The following is a 19295-nucleotide window of genomic DNA, read 5'->3' as shown; positions in this document are numbered from 1 at the left end:
GTGGATGGGCAGGGGACACAGGGGGTTCCCAGAGATTCTCAAAAGCCTCCCTCTGTGACAGGGGGAGCCCTGTAGCGGGAAAAGCAACAAGGTAAAATGCTGAGGCCTCGGGGTCAGGGGGACCCTGGTTGGAATCCCGGCTCCACCTGTGTGGCTTCAGCAATGTCACTTTACCCCTGGGTCTAAATTCTCCTGCAAATTCAGAAAAATGGCCTCCAAATACCCAGCGCCAGGCTTAGTGAGAAAAATAACATGGCCATTATTCTTCCACAATGCCGGGCCAGCCACAGATGGGTGGCAGGGCCGGGCGCCCAAGGGACAGAATAGACTTTTAATGCCAACCACTCCCCACCCTGCGGTCACTGGACACAAGTGCCCAGCAGGGGAAGGGGCAGCAGGTCAGGTCCATGATGCAACCACAGCTCACTGCTGCTGCTTAGAGATGAACCATGACCCTTGCAAATGGAAAAACAGCCCATTAACAAGAAGTACAAAACAAAACCTCAGTGAACTTTTATTTTTCATCATACAGAACTCGTAGCAAAGCCAAAGATTTCTGCACTTGGAACACTAAATCCCCCTCCCTACCCACCCTGGGGGGACATTTACAGAGTCGTCATGTCCCTTCTAGAATCCAAACCCCAATGCTGGGGCCTCTTCCCTCCTGCCCAGCTTCATCGCAGGGAGGGCTCTGAGGCCCGCAGGGGGTGCCAGTCGCTTCCCCATGCCTGCACGGGTGTGAAATGTGGCACGCTGACCAGGCTCCTCTCCTGCCCCTCTCCAGAGAGCAGGGTCAGAAGCAGCAGCAGCATGACCCCTGCCTTTCTTCAGTCACCTCCAAACTGGTCAGAGGGGACACATACTGTCAGAAGAAGGGCAAGGGACGTCATCATTCACAGCTTATTTGCTACAGAAAAGTGCCTGGGATGGGTCCTTGGCTGCTTCTGCGTCCAAGCAATCCACCTAAAATTGAGAGGGGGGGATGGAAACGGGGGTGGGGGGGTGGGGGGCTGTCCTAGGAAGGTGGCAGGGTAGAGATGGCCTGCAAGGCTGGGCTATCCCTTACAGGCCTTTGAGATTCTGCAAGATGTGCAGTTTGTTGCTGGCAGGTTGGCCTGAAAAGCCGAGAGTAGACTCAGGCATCACAGACAATCTCAGCCCCCAGCCCGCAACTATCTATACGGAGGTCGAAGAGGTTTGGCAACATAGCCATGGTCACCTGGCCAGTTTGGGCACAACCCAAACAAGAACCCTGGGGTCTCCTGACTCTCCCTGAGCCCCTGCCTCTGAAGCCACCCAGAAAGGCTCACTTGATGGGAAAGGTGTGTGGCAGCGCCATGGGAGATAGGAGAGTGGGGTGCCAGCCTCTGCAGGGCCGACACGGTTCTGGGGAGAACAGACTTCTCCCTGTCCTCCCCTCAGGCATTGACTGTGGCTATTGAGGTAAGATAGCCCCTGCAGAACCTCCCCTATAAAGAACCAAAATACAGAGAACTGGTAATACTCCCTCCTCTTCAGAAGGCAAGGGGACCCACAGACACCCCAAACTCTCTAGGAATAATCTACTTCTTTGATGTGCTTGGTGTCTCTTCTGGGGCCTCCCCCCACCAGGCAGGGGAGAAATGCGGAAGAGGGTGAAGGGGAGGTCAAAGGAGCTAAACCAGGATTAGGGCAACCAGGGCAAAGGGGCCTTCAGGCTGCCTGACAGAACAGGCTTCTGGGGAGCAGAACACACAGACCAGCTGTGACACTGACTTTCACACTGATGGGTGAAGGTAACGAGGGGGAAGGTAATGAGATCTGGGAGCGAGGGAGGAGGAGGAAAGGCAAAGCTGCTTGGAGTGTCAGTCCCTGGAGGTCCCTGCCCCTCTCCCTCGGGGCCAGCCAGGGACTTGCCAGTCCAGGAAGGCCCAGTACTGGTGATGCCTGCGGCCCAGCCTGCTGGCACATGAATCTGAGCTCAGCTCGTTTCCCTTCCTGTGCCCTCTGCCTCTGGGGTCAGGGGCCGGAAGGAGGGCACGGTCCCTGGGGATCTGCTAGTCGTCTTCCAGCTCCCAGGGCAGAACTGAGATCCCAGAGTCAGTGCAATGATCCTGTCCATTCCAGTGAAAGAAAAGGAGGGTACGGCTCAGGGGCTGCACGTCACACACAAGCCCACCTTCCGGAGTGGGCTGGGAGGGCCTGGGACAGAAAGGGATCGGGGTCTGTCTCCAGACAGAGAAGTCCTTGCAGGGAGGAGAATGCCCCCAGGGGCAGCTGCTCCGGGCCCAGATCCTGCTCGCAGTCAGGTCATGTGGCGGGTGATGGCGCGGAGGGCATAGAGCAGGGCGGCCTGCATGCGCGCCTCCAGGAGCAGCAAGTTCACATGGACCTGGGGCACAGACAAGGACTTGTTGGCTACTGATGTCACTCCTGGCCATCCCCATCCTTCCCAGACCGCCACGTTCCCGGACCACCTGCCTCATCCTTCTCTCCCAATACAGACGCCCTGAACGGTCGTTCCTAAGGCTCTGAGCCCTTCGGTGCAATGGCAGCTCAGGAATTTCAAACCCATTCATCCCTATCCTGACTAATCTCTTTATCTCACAAAACTAAAAACAAGAGCTGGCTCTGGGCACTCATGTTCTCATTTCACCCTCCCAGCAACCTTGAATGCAGGCAGTGTTTGCTCTTATTGTAAAGATAACAAGCTCAGGGGCACCTGGGTGGCTCAGTGGGTTAAGCATCTGCCTTCGGCTCAGGTCATGATCCCGGAGTCCTGGGATCGAGTCCCGCATCGAGCTCCCTGCTCCTTGGGAGCCTGCTTCTCCCTCTGCCTCTCTCTCTAGCTCTCTCTCATGAATAAATAAATAAAATCTTTAAAAAAAAAAAGATAACAAGCTCAGGGGGCAAAGTGATTTGCCCAAGGTCACCATGCTACTGAGCGATTGTGTTCGCACTTGAACCCAGGTCCTCCTGGCTGCCTGCTGAGGACCCTGTGAGGCACATTCCCATTTTACAGGTAAGTAAACGGAGTCGGAAATCACACCGTGGAGTAGGACTTGAACACACCCAAGCGTCCCAAGTGGCAGAAGACTCAGTCTGGGATACCACATTGGGTCCTGACCCCCTCTCCACCCCCAAGGGCTGTACCTTCTCTGAGTGGCGGAAGTGCCTCCAGAAGAGGTTGTACATTCTTCGCGTGGTCTTCTCAGGATAGCAGGCCACCGTCTTGATATAGACCTTGAGGTTCCGTTCCAGGAGCTGGTTCACCTCCCCGTAGTCATAGTCATCATATCTGGATGGGAAGGCCCCGACAGCATCACTCTCCAAGTGACTCCTCTCCCCTACCCCCACCCTACAGAAGGAGGAACAGAGTGTGGCAAGAAAAAGCAGAAAGTAGGAAGCAAGTAGGAGCTTGGTTCCTCTTACAAAAATAGCTGATGTCATACATCGCAGGCCACTAGATTGGCCAGGGACCACTCCAAAGAATGCAGAGAATGAGCGTGCTGTATTGAGTACCAGCCGTGTGCTGTGTGGACAAGGACTCAGGGAATCCTCAGAAGTACTAGCTACGGTGTCTACAGAACTATTATACGTAATACACCGCTTTCATCAGCCCCGTTATTTTATAGTTGAAAGGGAGATTCAGAGAAGTGAAATCACTTGTCCTGGGAATGGAATTCAAACCCAGCTCTGCCCAGCTCCAAGGTCATATTCATTATAGTAAAGGCCATGGAAAAGGAAGAGAGAAAGGGAAAAAGAAGTAGTACCCATTTCACGGATGGGCAAACTAAGGCCTGGAGAAGGCAATTAACTTGCTCAAAGTCAAAGAGCAAGTTGGTGACAGGTCTAGAAGTCACTTTGTCACTCTCCAGTCCAGTGAGTCAGTGAGTCATCACAGATTGGTGTGGATGGGGAAGACTGGTTGAAAACCAGGGGACAGACTCAGTAGACAAAGGCACAGGAACGAGGACCATGTTGGAGAACGGGGGGGTCTGGATCAGGGAGGTGGGCAGAAGTAGCCTGGGCCACACTCTAGGATGCCTGTCCCTCCTCCAGCTCCCTGGGACTGGGAAACTATCAATGACCTGCAAGAGGATGGCCAATTAAGCACAACCGAATCCACTCAGTGAAATAGAATTTACAGCTAGTAATACAGAAACACACATCTTCTACAGGGAACATGGACCTTTCTGAAAATTTGGGATTTTTTTTTTTTTGATGCTTGGAATAAACCATTGAATGAGAAAAGCCAGATCATGTGTTCATTAAAATATGTGCACATTTGATTAAATGAGTGAAAAATGTGAAATGAGGAGGGAGAAAATCTTGTGTTTGTAAAACTATCTTTTTTGGTTATTTGTGTGCGCAAAAAAGGAGAGAAATACTTGACAATAATAAGAGCAGACGGGATCACAGATGATCTTTATTTTCTTCTTTCTGTTATTCCTGTTTCCTAAATTTACTATAAATCTAGCTGTTTCTCTCTAGAAACATCAAACATACTTTTTTTTTTTTAAGATTTTATTTGTTTATTTGACAGAGGGAGAGACAGCGAGAGAGGGAACACAAGCAGGGGGAGTGGGAGAGGGAGAAGCAGGCTTCCCGCCGAGCAGGGAGCCCGATGCGGGGCTCGATCCCAGGACCCCGGGACCATGACCTGAGCCAAAGGCAGACGCTTAACGACTGAGCCACCCAGGCGCCCCCAAACATACATTTTTAAAAATGTAATAACCAGGGTGCCTGGGTGGCTCAGATGGTTAGGCGTCTGCCTTCAGCTCAGGTCATGATCCCAGGGTCCTGGGATTGAGTCCTGCATTGGGCTCCTTGCTCCTTGGGAGCCTGCTTCTCCCTCTGTCTCTCTCTCTCTCTGTCTCTCATGAACAAATAAATAAAATCTTTTTTAAAAAAATGTAATAACCATTATAACTCCAACTACACAAAAGCAACTACATTAGAAAGAAGAAAAGCAATGGAGAAAGAATGTCACAGGGTGTGGATGTGGTTGTGAAGTAGCTGAATTTGGAGAAAGGTTTTTTTTGGTTCCTTAATTCTTTGACTTTCCCACAATGTTATCAGAGTGAGATTTATTCAAATAAAAAAAAAATTGGTCTGGGGGCACCTGGGTGGCTCAGTCAGTTAAGTGTCCGGCTCTTGATCTCAGCTCACTTCTTGATCTCAGGGTTGTAGGTTCAAGCCCTGCATTGGGCTCCACCCTGGGGATGGAGCCTACTTAAAAAAAATAAATTAAAAAAAATATAAATATATATATTTATATAAATAAATAAATGGGGGGTGCCTGGGCGGCTCAGTTACTCAAGCCTCCAACTCTTTTTTTTTTTAAAGATTTTATTTATTTATTTGAGAGAGAGAGAATGAGAGATAGAGAGCACGAGAGGGAAGAGGGTCAGAGGGAGAAGCAGACTCCCTGCTGAGCAGGGAGCCCGATGTGGGACTCGATCCCGGGACTCCAGGATCATGACCTGAGCCGAAGGCAGTCGCTTAACCAACTGAGCCACCCAGGCGCCCAAGCCTCCAACTCTTGATTTTGGCTCAGGTCATGATCTCAGGGTTGTGGGACTGAACCCCAGATTGGGCTTGCGCTGGGCATGGAGCCTGCTTAAGGTTCTCTCTCTGCCCTTCCCTGCCCTCTAAAAAATAAATTAAAAAAAATTAAAATTAAAAAAATTTTTTAAAAAATTGGTCTGTGTATATTCTTGACAATTAATTTCACACCTGCACTGCGGCTCATCTACAAGGACTTAGCGTAAGGCTAGTCAGTGCACATGGTGTTTAATAGTGAAAAACTATGAACTATCTACACACCCAACTATTGGGAAGTGCTTGAATTAGGCTACATCCATAACGGAACACCATGCAGTGGTTAAAAAGCATAAAGGAGGAGCGTCTGGGTGGCTCAGTTGGGTTAAGCATCTGCCTTTGGCTCAGGTCATGATCCTGGGGTCCTGGGATCGAGTCCCACATCGGGCTCCCTGCTCAGCAGAGAACCTACTTCTTTCTTTGCCCCTGCCCTCCCCCTCCTCGTGCTCTCTCTCTTGTTTACTCCCTCTCTAAAATAAATAAATAAAATCTTAAATTAAAAAAAAGCATAAAAGATCTAGTCATACTGACAAGGCAGATCACAATAGATTATTAGGTGAAAAAAAAGCAAGTTGTAGAAGATATCAAGCATGCTTCCATTAATTTAAAAAATCTACTTAAAAAAATGAGGAAATACTTAGGTAACAAGATGAAAATGTAATTATCACACACTATCCAGAGATAACCATTATAAATTAACATTTTAGTGTGTAGCCTTCCACACATTTTCCACGCATGCACACATTTTTAGCAAAAAAGGGGGGAACAAAAGGAAGATTCCGGCTGGTAACCAGCTTTCTTTTTTCTCAACACATTTTGAACAATTTCTTATAGCAATATAAAGAGACCATTATTATAATCTGTAATAGCTGTATACTTTTTCACTGAGTGGATTTAACGTTATTTAAAGTTTCCTACTGATGGGCATTTATGTTGTCCTTATTTATTTAAGAGAGGAACTCCTACTTAAAATGGAAATACACACTCTCTTTCCCTCTCTCTCTTTCTCTCTTTAGGTATCTCCAGTTATCTCTAGGGGGTAGGAGTAAAGAGTTTCATTTACAAGGGTCAAACAGCAGCACATCTATTATCTTTTATAATCAGGAACAAAATAAATTTGCTTTGAAAAACAGTACAGGCAGGAAGAAGGGAAAAGAAAAACTGAAACAGAAGAGGAAACAGCTATGAGCTCAGATTGAGGACTGGTGCGCATGCGCACTGGATGAGGGCTGTACTCACCTGATACCAAAGACACAGTGGATGTAATTCCAGATGGCCCTGCGGAGCATGGAAGTGTCTACTCCACTGTGCATGGCGATGGTGTTGTAGGTAAGGCTATAAGCTGCCTGGAACTTTTCATCCAGCAGCTGCCCACCCTCAGGGTAAAGCCGCTGGATCAGTGAATAGCCATGGTCTTCCCAGGTATAATCCTGAGAAACGTGGGAAGGGGTCAGGGAATAGAATCTTGGGGGCCCAAGGCTGGCCATAGGGACCCCATCCTCTGGCGTACAACTTTGCTTTCCATAGTGTTGTCTTTCCAGCCCCACAAATCTAACCTGCTGCTTGGTCGGGGCCTAAGAAGCCAAGGAGAATGTACCTTGGTGATCTTCTCCCTGTGATCAGGATCTCCTGAGCTTAGGGCACAGATGGGTCCTATTATGATCTAGGGTCTCCCATTTCCCTCATGGAATCTTGAGGGAGAAGGTGCCCGACTCTCTAACCACTCAAACCATCCACCCCCTGCTTGTCTGTAAATCCAGAGCAATGCCAAGAATAGCCTGGAGAGCCTACCTGGGCACGGAAGGTGGGGGGCGCTTCAGCCCCTCGCCGGGTGAAGTCCTCATATCCAAAAGTGGGGTCCTCCACAAAGCATAGCATGTCTGGGTGTGGAGAGGGCTCCAGGATGTCAGCTAAGGATGTCAGTAAGAAGCCACAGTGAGGCCAAGGCATGGAGTATAGGGCATCTACTCCTGATTAATCAATAGGTGGCTGGGGGGAGATGAGGCAGGCCCATGGACCTGGGGGGTAAGGCCCCCGGTAATAATAATAGCAACCCTAACAACAGTAGTCATTTATGCAGCCGCTTACTCTGTGCTAAGAGCTTTGCTTCCACTGTCCCATTTACCCCACAAACCAATCCTTCACATGGGAGGAGACAGGAGGCCCTGAGATAGGAAGTAATCAGGGGTTGCATTGCCAGAAGGGCTGACGGGTCACGATTCAAACCCAGGTCTGACCCTGCAGCCCATACTTGGAACCTCTTAGAAGTGGTTGAGACATGGCTGCCTCCAAAATACAAGAGACGCCGTGCACGGAGTTACCTACTCCCCAGTAGAGATGGTGTAGGAAGGGGGCAGTCCCTGGACCCTGGGATGCCTATGATCCTGTACCTGAGGGAGTCACCAGAAGGCTCTCTGACTTCTCCAGCTCAAAGCGGCTCTCCATCTCCTCCTGGGATGCTCCCTCATCCCGTAACAGGCTCTCCTGCAGCTGCCTCATGCGTTCCATCAAAGCTTCCACATCCCGGGCAGCCTCAAAGCCCTGGAGGAGGGACCCAGTGGTGATGGTTTACTCCTCGGCCCCAGGAAACTCCACACATCCTTCCCACAAGCCAGCCCTTCCTGAGTGATTGCAAAGGCCTACTGCTCCTGAGGCAGTCTCTGTGCCGTGGGCGGCTGGCACGGTCTGTGTTTTCTAAAACGAAGTTTAAGAAGCTACGGGACAGGCACGTCTTCTCTGAGCATCAACTTCTCTCTCACAGGAAAGGGATTGTTAAAGTATCTATAATTTTATACTAAAACAAACAAGACCACCTTACAGAGTAAGAGGCAAACTTTGTAAAGTGCTAATACCCAGGAGACCTTAAGCCTATGATGCAACATGCTGAGGGGCCCACCACAAGGTTATTTCATTTAATCCTCACAACCACCATGATGTAGGGGTTTTTAGCCTCATTTCACAGATAAGCTAACTGAATCTCAAAGTCAACTAACTTTTCTGAGGCCTCTCAGTCCATCCGAGGACCAGAGGCCATGCTTGCTTCCTCTCCCCACAAGACCCAGGCCCATGACTTACCCCAGAGTTGTTCATTGGGTCCCTGCTGGGGGGGCTGCTCTGCTCACTGGGGGGTGAAGGGGCCTGGGGGGCAGGGCTGCCTTCTGACTCTCCCTCAGGGAGGATGCCACAGCCAAACACGAAGGAGGCCAGTGAGTGGCAGTGGGTGAGCAGGACCAGGGCCTGGATGAGCTCCGCCAGAGACCAGCTGTGCTCGCCCGTCTTCAGCAAGGCCTAGAGAGGAAAGAAGGCCAGACTTGCTCAGCGCCTGGCCCTGGGCTGATTGCCTGACATGCTCCAGCCCGGCCCCTGTGCTCCCTGTGCCTCTCTGCCCATGGCACCTGGATGTGCTCCTTGGTGATGAGCCACGGCCGGTGTGCCAGCAACTTGTTGATCTCACTGAGCTTGCGGAGCTTCTCCGGGGCCCGATGGAGACCAAGCAGCCACTCTGGGTCACCGCCAGTCTGCAGGAACTCAGCCATGTGGGAACCCACCAGGTAGGAACACTGGTGGCGGGCGGCAGCCTGTGGAGGGGGTGGATAGAACCTTGTTCAGGGCGGATGACCCACAGAGGGAGAAATCGCAGGCCTCACTGTTGCCAGGGAGGCAGGACACTTAGGTCCTAACCCAGCTCCGCTAGTTTGCTGTCCTCCTTGGGCAGGTCACCTGACTCTTTTGTGCCTCGTTTCCCGATTCTGACTAAAAATGCCTCTCTGGGGCGCCTGGGTGGCTCAGTTGATTAAGCGTCCAACTCTTGATATCAGTTCAGGTCCTGATCTATCTCAGGGTCGTTAGTTCAAGCCCTGCATTGGGCTCCATCCTGGGTGTGGAGCCTACTTAATTAAAAAAAAAAAAAAAAAAAAGCTTCTCTTCAGAATCCAAAATTCTGTGGATGATCAGATAAAGTTAGGCTTTCCTCTGCTCTGGGTGGCCTCTCCTCCTGGCCTATGAAATGAATTCAGGAAGCACCCAGCAAAGAGATCTAAAGCCCAAATTCCCCCATGTGGTCAACCGTACAAGAGTTGGGCTCAGACAGGCTCACCATGATGGCAATGTAGTGGCGCCAGGAGCTAGCCAGGGGCCCGTCCGTGTGCAGCAGGAAGTAGTGCAGGCGCCAAAAGCAGCTAAGGTAGTCAGGGTGGAGGCCCATCACCACCGCCAGGTTGTCCACCCGGCCTGAGGACATCAGTGCCTCCAGCCGCAGGTGCTGCTCCAGGCTCTCTGCGCCCTCCTGAAGGACCTGCCAAGCAAAAGGGAGAGGGTGGGTTCCTGTCCTGCACTCCACGCCAAAGAGACCAACGTGTTGATCGCGTTGGGGCTATTATAGCCAAGAAACTAAAAATGACCGCCATGTCCAAAAAAAGGAAAATAGGGGAGGAAAAGATAATTCATTACATGATTTCAAGGTTACAGATCTAGCAAATGACAGAACGTGGATTCAAATCCAGATTAGCACCAAAGCCTATTTATTTCCTTCATTATAAAAGAGGACCGGTTATTTACAAATGAAAAAAATAAAATACAAGAACAATACTTGAGCTGAAAATTCCAGGCTAGATATAAATAATCAGCAGGTGGTTGTTTGCTTTCCATTTACAAAGGGTGGAGAAGGAACTGGGGGAGGGGGGTAGGTTAGACATTTGTTAACAGCTCATTAACTACTTGGCTACACATTTAGGAGAGCAAACAGGATGACAAAACATTTGTTTTTGTTCACTGAAGGCCAAAGAAATAGGAGGAAACTATTATTTTAAAAATTTTTCTGCGCATGTATTTTGAAGGTATCCCTGCCACCACCAACCCCACGCTAGAATGTCAGCTCCGCGATGGCAAGGATTTTTGTCTGTCTTGTTCTATGCTGTATCCCCAGCACCTACAACAGTGCCTGACAGAGATTAATCATTCAATCGATGTCTGTTAAATAAATGAATGAATGATCTGACTCAGTGCATGAATGATATCTCTTGTATTAAGTGACAAAAATAAAGAATATGACAATAACCCCCTCCGCCAAATGTTGTAAACTATGACCTTGGTTCATATAACAAAAAGTCCAAGAAACAGTGATAAGCGGTTAAGTAACAGTGATTACCTCTGTGGGAGGTGAGATTATAGGAGACGAGAGCTTTCTGAGACATTAACAATTTTCTTATAATGAATATAATATTACTTTTGAAGTTGAAAAAAAAAATGTCATATATGTATAGTCAAGGAAGAGCAGTTAATACAGATAGTTCTATCTTCTTAAAGAAGAACAGGCCTTGTTCTGGGAACCAAAAGTTTGTTCATTACCTAGCTGTGTCATTATCTCTTTATCTTTATCTCTGAGTCTGTTTCTTCCCAGCAACGTGGGGTTGATATGCATGCTTCACAGAGCTGTTTGTGGGTTAAATGAGTCAGGAACCTGAAGTTGCTATTTCAAGAGACAGGAAAAGACCCCCGTCCACACAATGTGCCATGTCCTTTCTTCCCAGGGACCAAGAATTCCTAACCCCTTCCAAGCTTACCTCCTCTACCGGGATGAAGGCACTGGGCCCTCGAGGGCCTCGCCGAGCCCGGCTTTCCCTCTGCTCCTAGAAGGAAACACATCATGGTTATTGGAGGTAAAAGGGAGGACTGGGAGTACAGTTATCTCTCCAGCTTTCTCCTTCTACCCAATGGGCCCCACTGGGCTTTTAAAACCACCCTTTTGGTACACCCCGCGTGGAGGAATCAGGTGGGAGATATACACCTGTTGGCAGGTGGAGAAAAGGTAAGCAAGAAAGAGGGCTCACCCCACAGGCTGAGTTCTTCAGGAACTGGGCAGGGACCCAGGAACCCCAGGGGCATAGGGAAGGGAAATATACAGCCACCATGGTGCACATCTCTCTAGGAGGCCACCGTTTTAGCAGCCCTGGAGATCTCATACAAGAAACCCCCTTGTTTGCATCCTGCAGCCAGGTTAGCAGGTACCTTAGATTTCTATGATACAGCCTCAACTGCTCTCCAATTGTCACTTCTTCATCTCTCCCACCACCACCACCTCATAGACTATAACCATCTCTTGTCTGGACCGCCACCCACAGCCTCACCAATGGTCTCCCTGCCTCCCCTGCCCTGCCCTCTCCTACCAATCCTCTCCCAGATTAACAAAACAAATGAATAAGGAAAACATCCTCCCTGAACTACACCTCTAGAACCAGGAGCACATGCAGTGAGTCCATGACACTGGTGGTTTCTAGGAGGGCAAATTTCTGCAGCCAAAGGAAATTTTCTCAAGTGCAAATCTGATCAACTGGCTTAAAACCCCACCTCTAGCTCCCATAGCCTTCCAGGTAAATCAGTGGTTCAGCCCTACTGTTCTCCCACTGGTCACTCCTTTTGCAAAACTAACTCATAGTCTTCTAGGGTCTGGGAACCTTCTTCTGACCCTCAGCTGTGACCCTACAATTCCTGGTGCTTTTGCTTCTGAAAACATTGTCTTGTAATTGTCTGCTGCCAGATCACATTTTGTGGAGAGCAGGGCCAGGTCACTCACACCAAGCTGTGAATCAAGAAAACAGAGAAAGCAGAGCAGAGTGGAGGGAAGGCTGACAGAAGCAACTATTCTGATGCCACGTATTGGAGGAGCCTCTTCAGAAACCATCAGTCACGTACCCACTAAATCTGCTCCTAGTCTGAGAGGTGGGGTTCAGAGAGGATGTTTTATTTATTCATTTGATTTGGTAACTGGGAGGGGACTCTCAGTCCTGGCTTTGGAAACAGCTTACCCAAACCAGAGTCATGCCCTCACTGGACAGAGACAGTGTCCCCCTAACGCTCCCCTCCTCATTGGGAACCAGACCGAGTACCAATCCCTAGGGTTCCAGGGACTTAAGATTATAATTGAACCTTCCTTCTCAGATGGCCAAAGACCCCTGAGGGAGGCAGAACTCTGGGACTCTCAAAGACCACACAGAAAGAACATATGGGATCTGGAAGTCCCAGGTCAGAGTACCAATTCTGCTACTAACTTGCTGTGTGACTTTGAGAAAGTGACCTAGACTCTCTGGGCCTTAATCTGGGACAAAGAAGGTAGCTGGGCTAATTGCTCAGGCCCCTTTCAGCCCACACTTCTGGAAGTTACCAGGCCAGGCCGGTCCAAGTCCAGTACAGAAATCCCAGCAATCTCTAAGTACTCTTTCAGCTTCCCTCCTCCCTCACCGAAGAAAAAAAGCCCAATAGCTCTGTCTAGGAGGAGATAAGGACTGCTGACTCCACAATCTGGGCCTCTCCCTCAGGGGACCGGAGGACAGATAGAAAACCACAGCCTGGGGGGGGAGAAGAGTGCTGGAGGAGGGGGACCTCGAGGGTCCCCCCAGAGTGCCGGGGAGGTACAGGGAACAGCCTTGGGAACCCCTTCTTACTCTAAAATTTGCCCCAGGACCTGTCAAGGCAAGGAACTGATACCTGTGGGTCTTTAGGTGGTAAATCTGCACCCACCATTTTCAGTCGTGATGATGATGGCGATGGTGACAGCCATGATAATTACAGAGTACATTTATAAGATAGGAGCTCTTGGCCCAGAATACCTGGGCTCATGTGACAACTCCACCACCTATTATCTGCTACTTATGGGAGCCTCAGTTTCCCTATCAAACAATGGGGATAACAGTACCCACTTTCACTGGGCAGTCACGAGGATTTAATGAGATAATGCCCCTACAGCCTTTACCTCAGTACCTCTATCACCAGAAGCACTTAATAAAAGTCAGCAGTCAGCGATCATTAACCTCGGTGTAATTTCAAACAAGGGATTTTCAGCCGGAGCAGTACAAAGCCCCTTTGAAAAGCTTTTAAAAAGATGCCAACGCCAAGGTCCCACCTCCAGCAATTCTAATTTAATTGGGTGGGGCCCAGCATAATTTACAGCCAAGGTGGAGGGCCACTGTTTCACACCCTTTATTGATCATTTTCTCAAGTATAAGGCACTATGCTAAGTGCTTTCCAGGTGGGAACAGAATTAATTTGTTCATTCAACAAATATTTTTGATGACTACAACGCAGGTAGCTAGACACAGGACTGAAAAGACAGGCTCAGCCTTCACAGAATTTATGATCTAAAGGAGAATGACAGATGATGAATAGGGTTTCAAAGCACAGATTGTATAAAGTAAATGAAACAGAGCGACAAGAGTGTATGATGGGCTGGGGCTGCACCATATATTAGTCTGAGGAGACAAGGAAAGCTACTGGGGAGGTAACCTTTGTGTTATCTAAGTATCAAATATCTAAAAGAGTTGATGAGAAGGCAGCAGGGCCCATAAAGATCTAGGGGACCAGCATTCCAGCCAAAGGGAGCAGAAAATACAAAATCCCAAAGGCAAGACCACGTAGATTCCAATCCAGAGCTGCAATACCCTGAAAGCGTCTCTGACCCTGACACCCAGAACTTTAGGGGAAGCAGACAGGGCAGGGTCCCACTGCCAAGGGATGATACCTCTAAATCAGCCCTCCCCTATTTTCTGGGGTAGGAAGTCATACTAACAATGGTAGGTAGCACCACCTAGCATCAGCTAGGCATTTTGCTGCACTTAAAGGTAGTAGGATCTACTACTACTGCTAGGGCTCCCATTTTACAGAAGATGATTGAGTTTCAGCGAGGTCAAGTCAGGCTTTGCACCTGGGGTTCACGAGGGGCTCCTCCTCCTTGCTCCTCCGTTCCCTGAGATCCACTGCTCCTAGACACGGCACCTGCATACTGTGTTTTTCCTTACTTGGAGGGCACACACTGGATCTAGAGCTAGAGCTGTTCCCCCAGTAACACTTTAGTCAGAGGGCCCTCTCGGTGGCCACTGAGCAGGGAGGGCTTCAGGCCAGTTGTAAAAAGAGGATAATCACCCCTCAAGCTCAGTGCCTGGCACCTAATTTAAACACTCGCTAAATGTTATTTTTTATATTAGCTCAGGCATTTGCACACAGGCTCCAGCTACTCTTCATCAGTTTTCGGGTGGGGGTAGGGGTCTCTATGTTGCATCCAAGGAAGGATTAAGATTCCAAAGTTTAAGCACCAGCCGACAAGTGGCCAGCCTGAGATGTGAGCTCAGTTCAGTTTGGCTTCCAAGGGTTCTGTCCACCACGCACATCAGCCCCTTGGAGTAGCCCCAGTCTTTATTCTCAGTATCCTATCCAGAGCCTGCAACCCCCCAGGACTCAGCTACACACACCTATGAAGTCACTCTGCCAGCCGGGAAGGGGCAGAGACTCCCCATACCCCACTCCACGGGCAGCTGTCTGCAGAACTTACGTACCTGCCTGACTTTACACAGGAGACGGAGATGTGTAGCCCAAGCAGCCTCTTACCTCCAGCCTTGGAGCGAGGGGGTGTGAGTGGCGCCATGGGCTGGGCACTAGGCTAAGTGCTTTACACATATGATCTCGCTGCTTTCTCACAACTACCCTGAGGGAAATAGGGCTTATTGTTCCTTCTTCAGAGACAGCTCGCTGAGGCTCTTTCTGAGCACTGCTCCAGACTGCAGAGCTCAGATCTGACTTCGAAGCACGCACAGGTCGCGAGGGTCAGTTAAGCCAACAAGGGGCAAAGAGTTAGGAGCACTTCTTAGGTGCTAAGAACAGTGCTGGGGATGTGACCTACAGAATGTTTCTAGTCTAGCAAAGGAGACACACAACATGCCGACCACATGACTGTTAGACACTATAATTGGGATTAAAGCCCCAGCCACTGAGAAGAGGGACTGAAAAGGTGTATGCACAAGGGACTTCTGGGAGAGGGGGAAGGGAAAGCTTCCCTGAGGAAGTGATGTTTGAGGAAGTGATGCTAGAGCCCAAGAGGGCTCTAAATACATACTACCAGTCCTAGAGTGAAGTCCGAGAGTCCATAGGCCTTGACCCCTTTAGGTTAAGGGCATGTGGTAAAGTGATGGGAGTTGAGGGCCTTGTACATTTGAGTGCCCCCTTGGGCATCAGGCTCTGTAAGTTCAGCGCCCTACTGTCTTCTAAGGATTCGGCTTAAAGCAGACATCTTCCCAAGGTCCTCTTTTTCTTGAGAGAGAAGAGTATGTGGAAAGAGTGCAGATACCACCATCTTTCCCTTGCTGTTGACAAGTGGCTCCCATCTAGAGGCCACTCCCTTAGAGCCGGCCCAGACCACCTAGGGCACTCACTTCTCCCCAAGCCACTTCCCAGAGAGGGATGGGCCAACTCTCACCTCAGGCAAGAGGGACAGGTTCAGGCACCCCATTGTGACACACTCTGGGGAAAGGGAAATGACCACATTCTAACGATACCCAGCATCTCTGACTCAGTTACTATGTTCCAGGCACTGTGCTTTTAGCCTTTGCTTGTATTCTGTCATTTCTCCCAACAATCCTGAGAGATACTATCAAATCTCCACGGGAAGAAACTGCAGACAGGAGAAATGATCACTTGGCCAAGGTCACACAGCAAGTGAATGGGAGGGCTGGGATATGTGTTCTGAATAATAATACGACTCCGCCTAACCCCCCACCAGAAAGAAATGGACTCTTAAGTGACCTGGTTAAAGCCACTCATCAGAGAAATGACAGGAGTGGGTTTCATTCTTCCACCTGGGGTTCTTAAACCATGGAGGTTTATGCAGGGTAAACAAGCTCACAGAAAACCCAGGACACAAACCATCCACCGCTGGAGGTAGGACCCCTAGAAACCAAGCGGTTCAGAGAAGAGCAGCGACTTTCCCAGGGTCACACAATTTAGGACTAGCACTTGTCGCACTCCCAGGCCTAGCAAGACACTTGCACCATGCTCCAGGCCTGGAAACTAAAATAGACAAAACTCTCTGTAGTGCCAAGCACACTAGGGAATTCCTAGAGATGCCCAGGCCAAAGAATGAGCTACTTGGTCGGGCTAGTGAAGGAATTCTCTCCACAGCCCCTCCTAGACCTCAATTTCCTCATTCTGGGAAATGGGGCTATAGTGTAGCTCCTATTTTGCTAGTTTAGTACTAAGGACTCAGAAAAGGCAAAACCCGGAGACCAGCATCTAGTAGGTGCTCAAGAAATGATAACATGCTCGTTGTCGGTGGTGGTGGTGGTGGTGGTGATGGGAGTGGGGAGGAGGCAGGAGGTGTGTCAGATTAGGCCCAGCCCATTCCTAGCTTCACTGCAGAGTCCCTGCGAAACAAACTTCTGCGACCTCAGACCAATTAGTAGGGCGCAGCCTAATCCGCGCTTGCCTTCGGGAGCCCCGTCCAGGGTTTCTCCCCTTTTCCCCCAGCTTCGACCGCCGCGTACCCCGCAGCCAGCCAAGGCCCCGGAACGCCGGCCCTCCCCCGCTTCAAATCGGGGGTGCAGGTGTGGGCGGGGGACGAGGTCGACCTTCACTGGCAAGTCCCGGGTGCCTCAAACCCCGCACTGGGAGATTGGAATGGGGACGTATCCTAGAAAGAGTCCTCCGCCCGCCAGCCCCAGCCTAGAGGAAGGGAATCTGCGGAAGGGGGCGGGGAGGAGGAGTGGTCGGGCCGCAGCGGCCGGGATTTGCCTGGACTTGAAGATTCTCTCGTCAAGAGCCCAAACCCAGGATAATCTCGAGAAGGCCCCCCCTCTCATTGGCCAGGAGTCCGAGGGAGCCAGGGAAGGTTCCACAGCCCCGGGGGGAGGGGGAGGGGAGGGGGCCGGGAGGGCCGAGACAGCCAGTTGATGCAACCCCATTCCTAGGTTACGCGCTCCACTCCCCCCCTCCCCGAGCCCCGGGCGTTGTGGAGGGGTGGGGGGGTGCGCACAGACTCAGCTCGGGATAGCCCGAAGCTCGGCCGCAGCTCGGGGCTCAAGGGAAGAGTGGCGTCGCTCGGCCGCTGCTTACCTCTCCGGCCCCGGGGCCGCCGCCGCCACCGCCCGGGGCGAACGGCAGGTAGCCCTTAAGCTCTGCGCGGCACTCGGAGTCTGCAACGATCATGGTGTGTGCCAGGATCCGGCCACGGCTCGCCGGCGACCCGTGCACCCCAGGGGGTTTGGGACGGACGCACACAGGAAGCCGGGATTGGGGGCCGCTGGGGAGGTTCTAGAGCCCCGGGGTGTCTCTCGGGGTTCCAGAACGCTCCGAAAGCCCAGAACCCGCGAACAGCCGCTCCTCCGCTGGACTCTCCCCTCGGCCGGCTTCTGGAACGGTGAATGGACTCAGGAGCCTGGGATTGGCCGCGGCCCAGGGGTTTTCACGGCCCGGAGTGCCTCGGAAGTCCGCAGTGGCCACGGCTGCTCGCCACCCCAGCCCTCTTCAGCATCCCCGCCGCGGAACTGCCAGCGCTCGCCCGGCTCTGACACCAGCAGCGCCGCTCAGCCTGCTGCGGTCCCCGGGGGAGGGCGGGGACACAAAAGCCCCGCGCCGCAGCCAATCAGGTGCCTGTTTCCCGGGGAGGCGGGGGCGACACCGCCCCCTGGAGCCGACTGCTCGGCCAATCGGCACCGGGAAGAGCCCGGGAACTCTGGGAGCTGTAGTCAGCCCCGGATGAATGCTGCAAACTTTTGCAAAAGGGTTTAGTCAGATTGTTGGCAATATCAGCCTAGAGTGACAGCCAAGAGAGTCATTAGGGCTGCGTGATGAAACGGGACTTCACCGGGCTGGGCCGGAGAGCCGGGTGTGAAATCCCTCCCAAGTACGTTCTTCAGCTTTTCAGTTCCTGCAGGGACTGGTTAGGGTTAGGAGAGCTGGTGCTAATTACAGAGCCGAACCCCAGGTCTTTGGAGATTAGAGGGCACAGCCCTGTCCCCCTGGCCTCCGGGAGAGCTCCACCTTAAAATGTACCAGGCATGGGGAATCCATCTTAATTGTGGAGTCCCTGGAAAAGCCATTCATCGAAAGGTCCTTGGCAACGCCATGTCTAACCTCAATCCCTATGCTGCAGTTTCCTCTCTTTTGCTTCCTTGGGGCCTCCTCCAGTCCTATCTTCCAGCCCTGCCACTCCCTTTCTAGAAACTTTGAGACAAGGTGTTCCTGGGTCTTTTCTCACATCTCTCTCTCTGGCCACTCCTTCTCTGACTCCCTGGAACGTGGGTGTTCCCCAGTTTCTGTTTTTATCCCTCCTCTCTCCAGACACTCTGGCCCTCCCTGATCTCATCCATTTCCTGGGCTTCAGTGTTCCATTTGGGAGTAAGTTGCTTCCACCAGCACCTCAGGACCTCAAAGTGAATTCATCTCCTGTTCCCTTCCCACAGTCTCTTCCGTCAGTTTTTCTTTAGACCTTCATGTTTTGTTTCCATCTAAAAGTCACTGTTTCCTCTGGATAGAGAATCCTGGGTGGGCCAGATGACCTCCAAATTTCCCTCTGAGACTTTCTGAGACTTACCATTCCAAGGATGACCCTCTGATTTGGTCTCCTGCCTCCAGCTCTTGGAAGAGGGAAATGAATGTCACCCTCTGCGGGGCAACAAAGGCACTTGGGCTGGGGCTCTATTATAACACCTATCCCACTCTACTTTGTATTGTAATTTTCTGTGTACATGTCTTATCTGACCCTCTTGATTATAAGCTCCAGAAGGGCAGGGTCCATGTCTTGACATCTTTGTCTCTGCCCTAAGCCACCAAGGGTGTCCTGCCAATTACATGCCCTTGGTGACTGAATCTTTCTTTGAATCGAATCCCCCTCTAAATTAGCATATGTCAGATTCAGATTTCATTGTTTTGAAGATTTTATTTATTTATTTTGA

General features: G+C 50.8%; 1 protein-coding gene across 1 annotated transcript; it reads right to left on the bottom strand.

The window, feature by feature from the left end:
* Positions 1–507: 507 nt before the first annotated feature.
* On the bottom strand, positions 508–17547 carry SESN2 (sestrin 2). Its single transcript, XM_027581617.2, has 10 exons — positions 17455–17547; positions 11145–11210; positions 9680–9877; positions 8979–9161; positions 8659–8871; positions 7974–8124; positions 7375–7493; positions 6823–7013; positions 3133–3277; positions 508–2371 (listed from the first exon to the last, which is right to left on the bottom strand). The coding sequence occupies exons 1-10, from the start codon at positions 17545–17547 to the stop codon at positions 2285–2287; spliced, it is 1446 nt and encodes a 481-aa protein (XP_027437418.1). The 3' UTR covers positions 508–2284.
* Between the last annotated feature and the right edge of the window lie 1748 nt (positions 17548–19295).

Source organism: Zalophus californianus, chromosome 4 (genome assembly GCF_009762305.2).
Source record: "Zalophus californianus isolate mZalCal1 chromosome 4, mZalCal1.pri.v2, whole genome shotgun sequence".
Lineage (NCBI taxonomy): Eukaryota > Metazoa > Chordata > Mammalia > Carnivora > Otariidae > Zalophus > Zalophus californianus.
Note: the sequence above shows the minus strand (reverse complement) of the source record. Positions and strands in the feature narration are given on the sequence as shown.

Bases quoted from the DNA above. Each gene is read 5' to 3' on its own strand.
- SESN2 (XM_027581617.2), bottom strand. From the start codon at position 17,547: ATGATCGTTGCAGACTCCGAGTGCCGCGCAGAGCTTAAGGGCTACCTG. The intron at 9,162-9,679 runs GTGAGCCTGTCT...CCCCCTCCACAG, and splicing joins GCCACTACATTGCCATCATG to GCTGCCGCCCGCCACCAGTG. The intron at 7,014-7,374 runs GTAGGCTCTCCA...CACGTTTCTCAG, and splicing joins CCCCCACCTTCCGTGCCCAG to GATTATACCTGGGAAGACCA.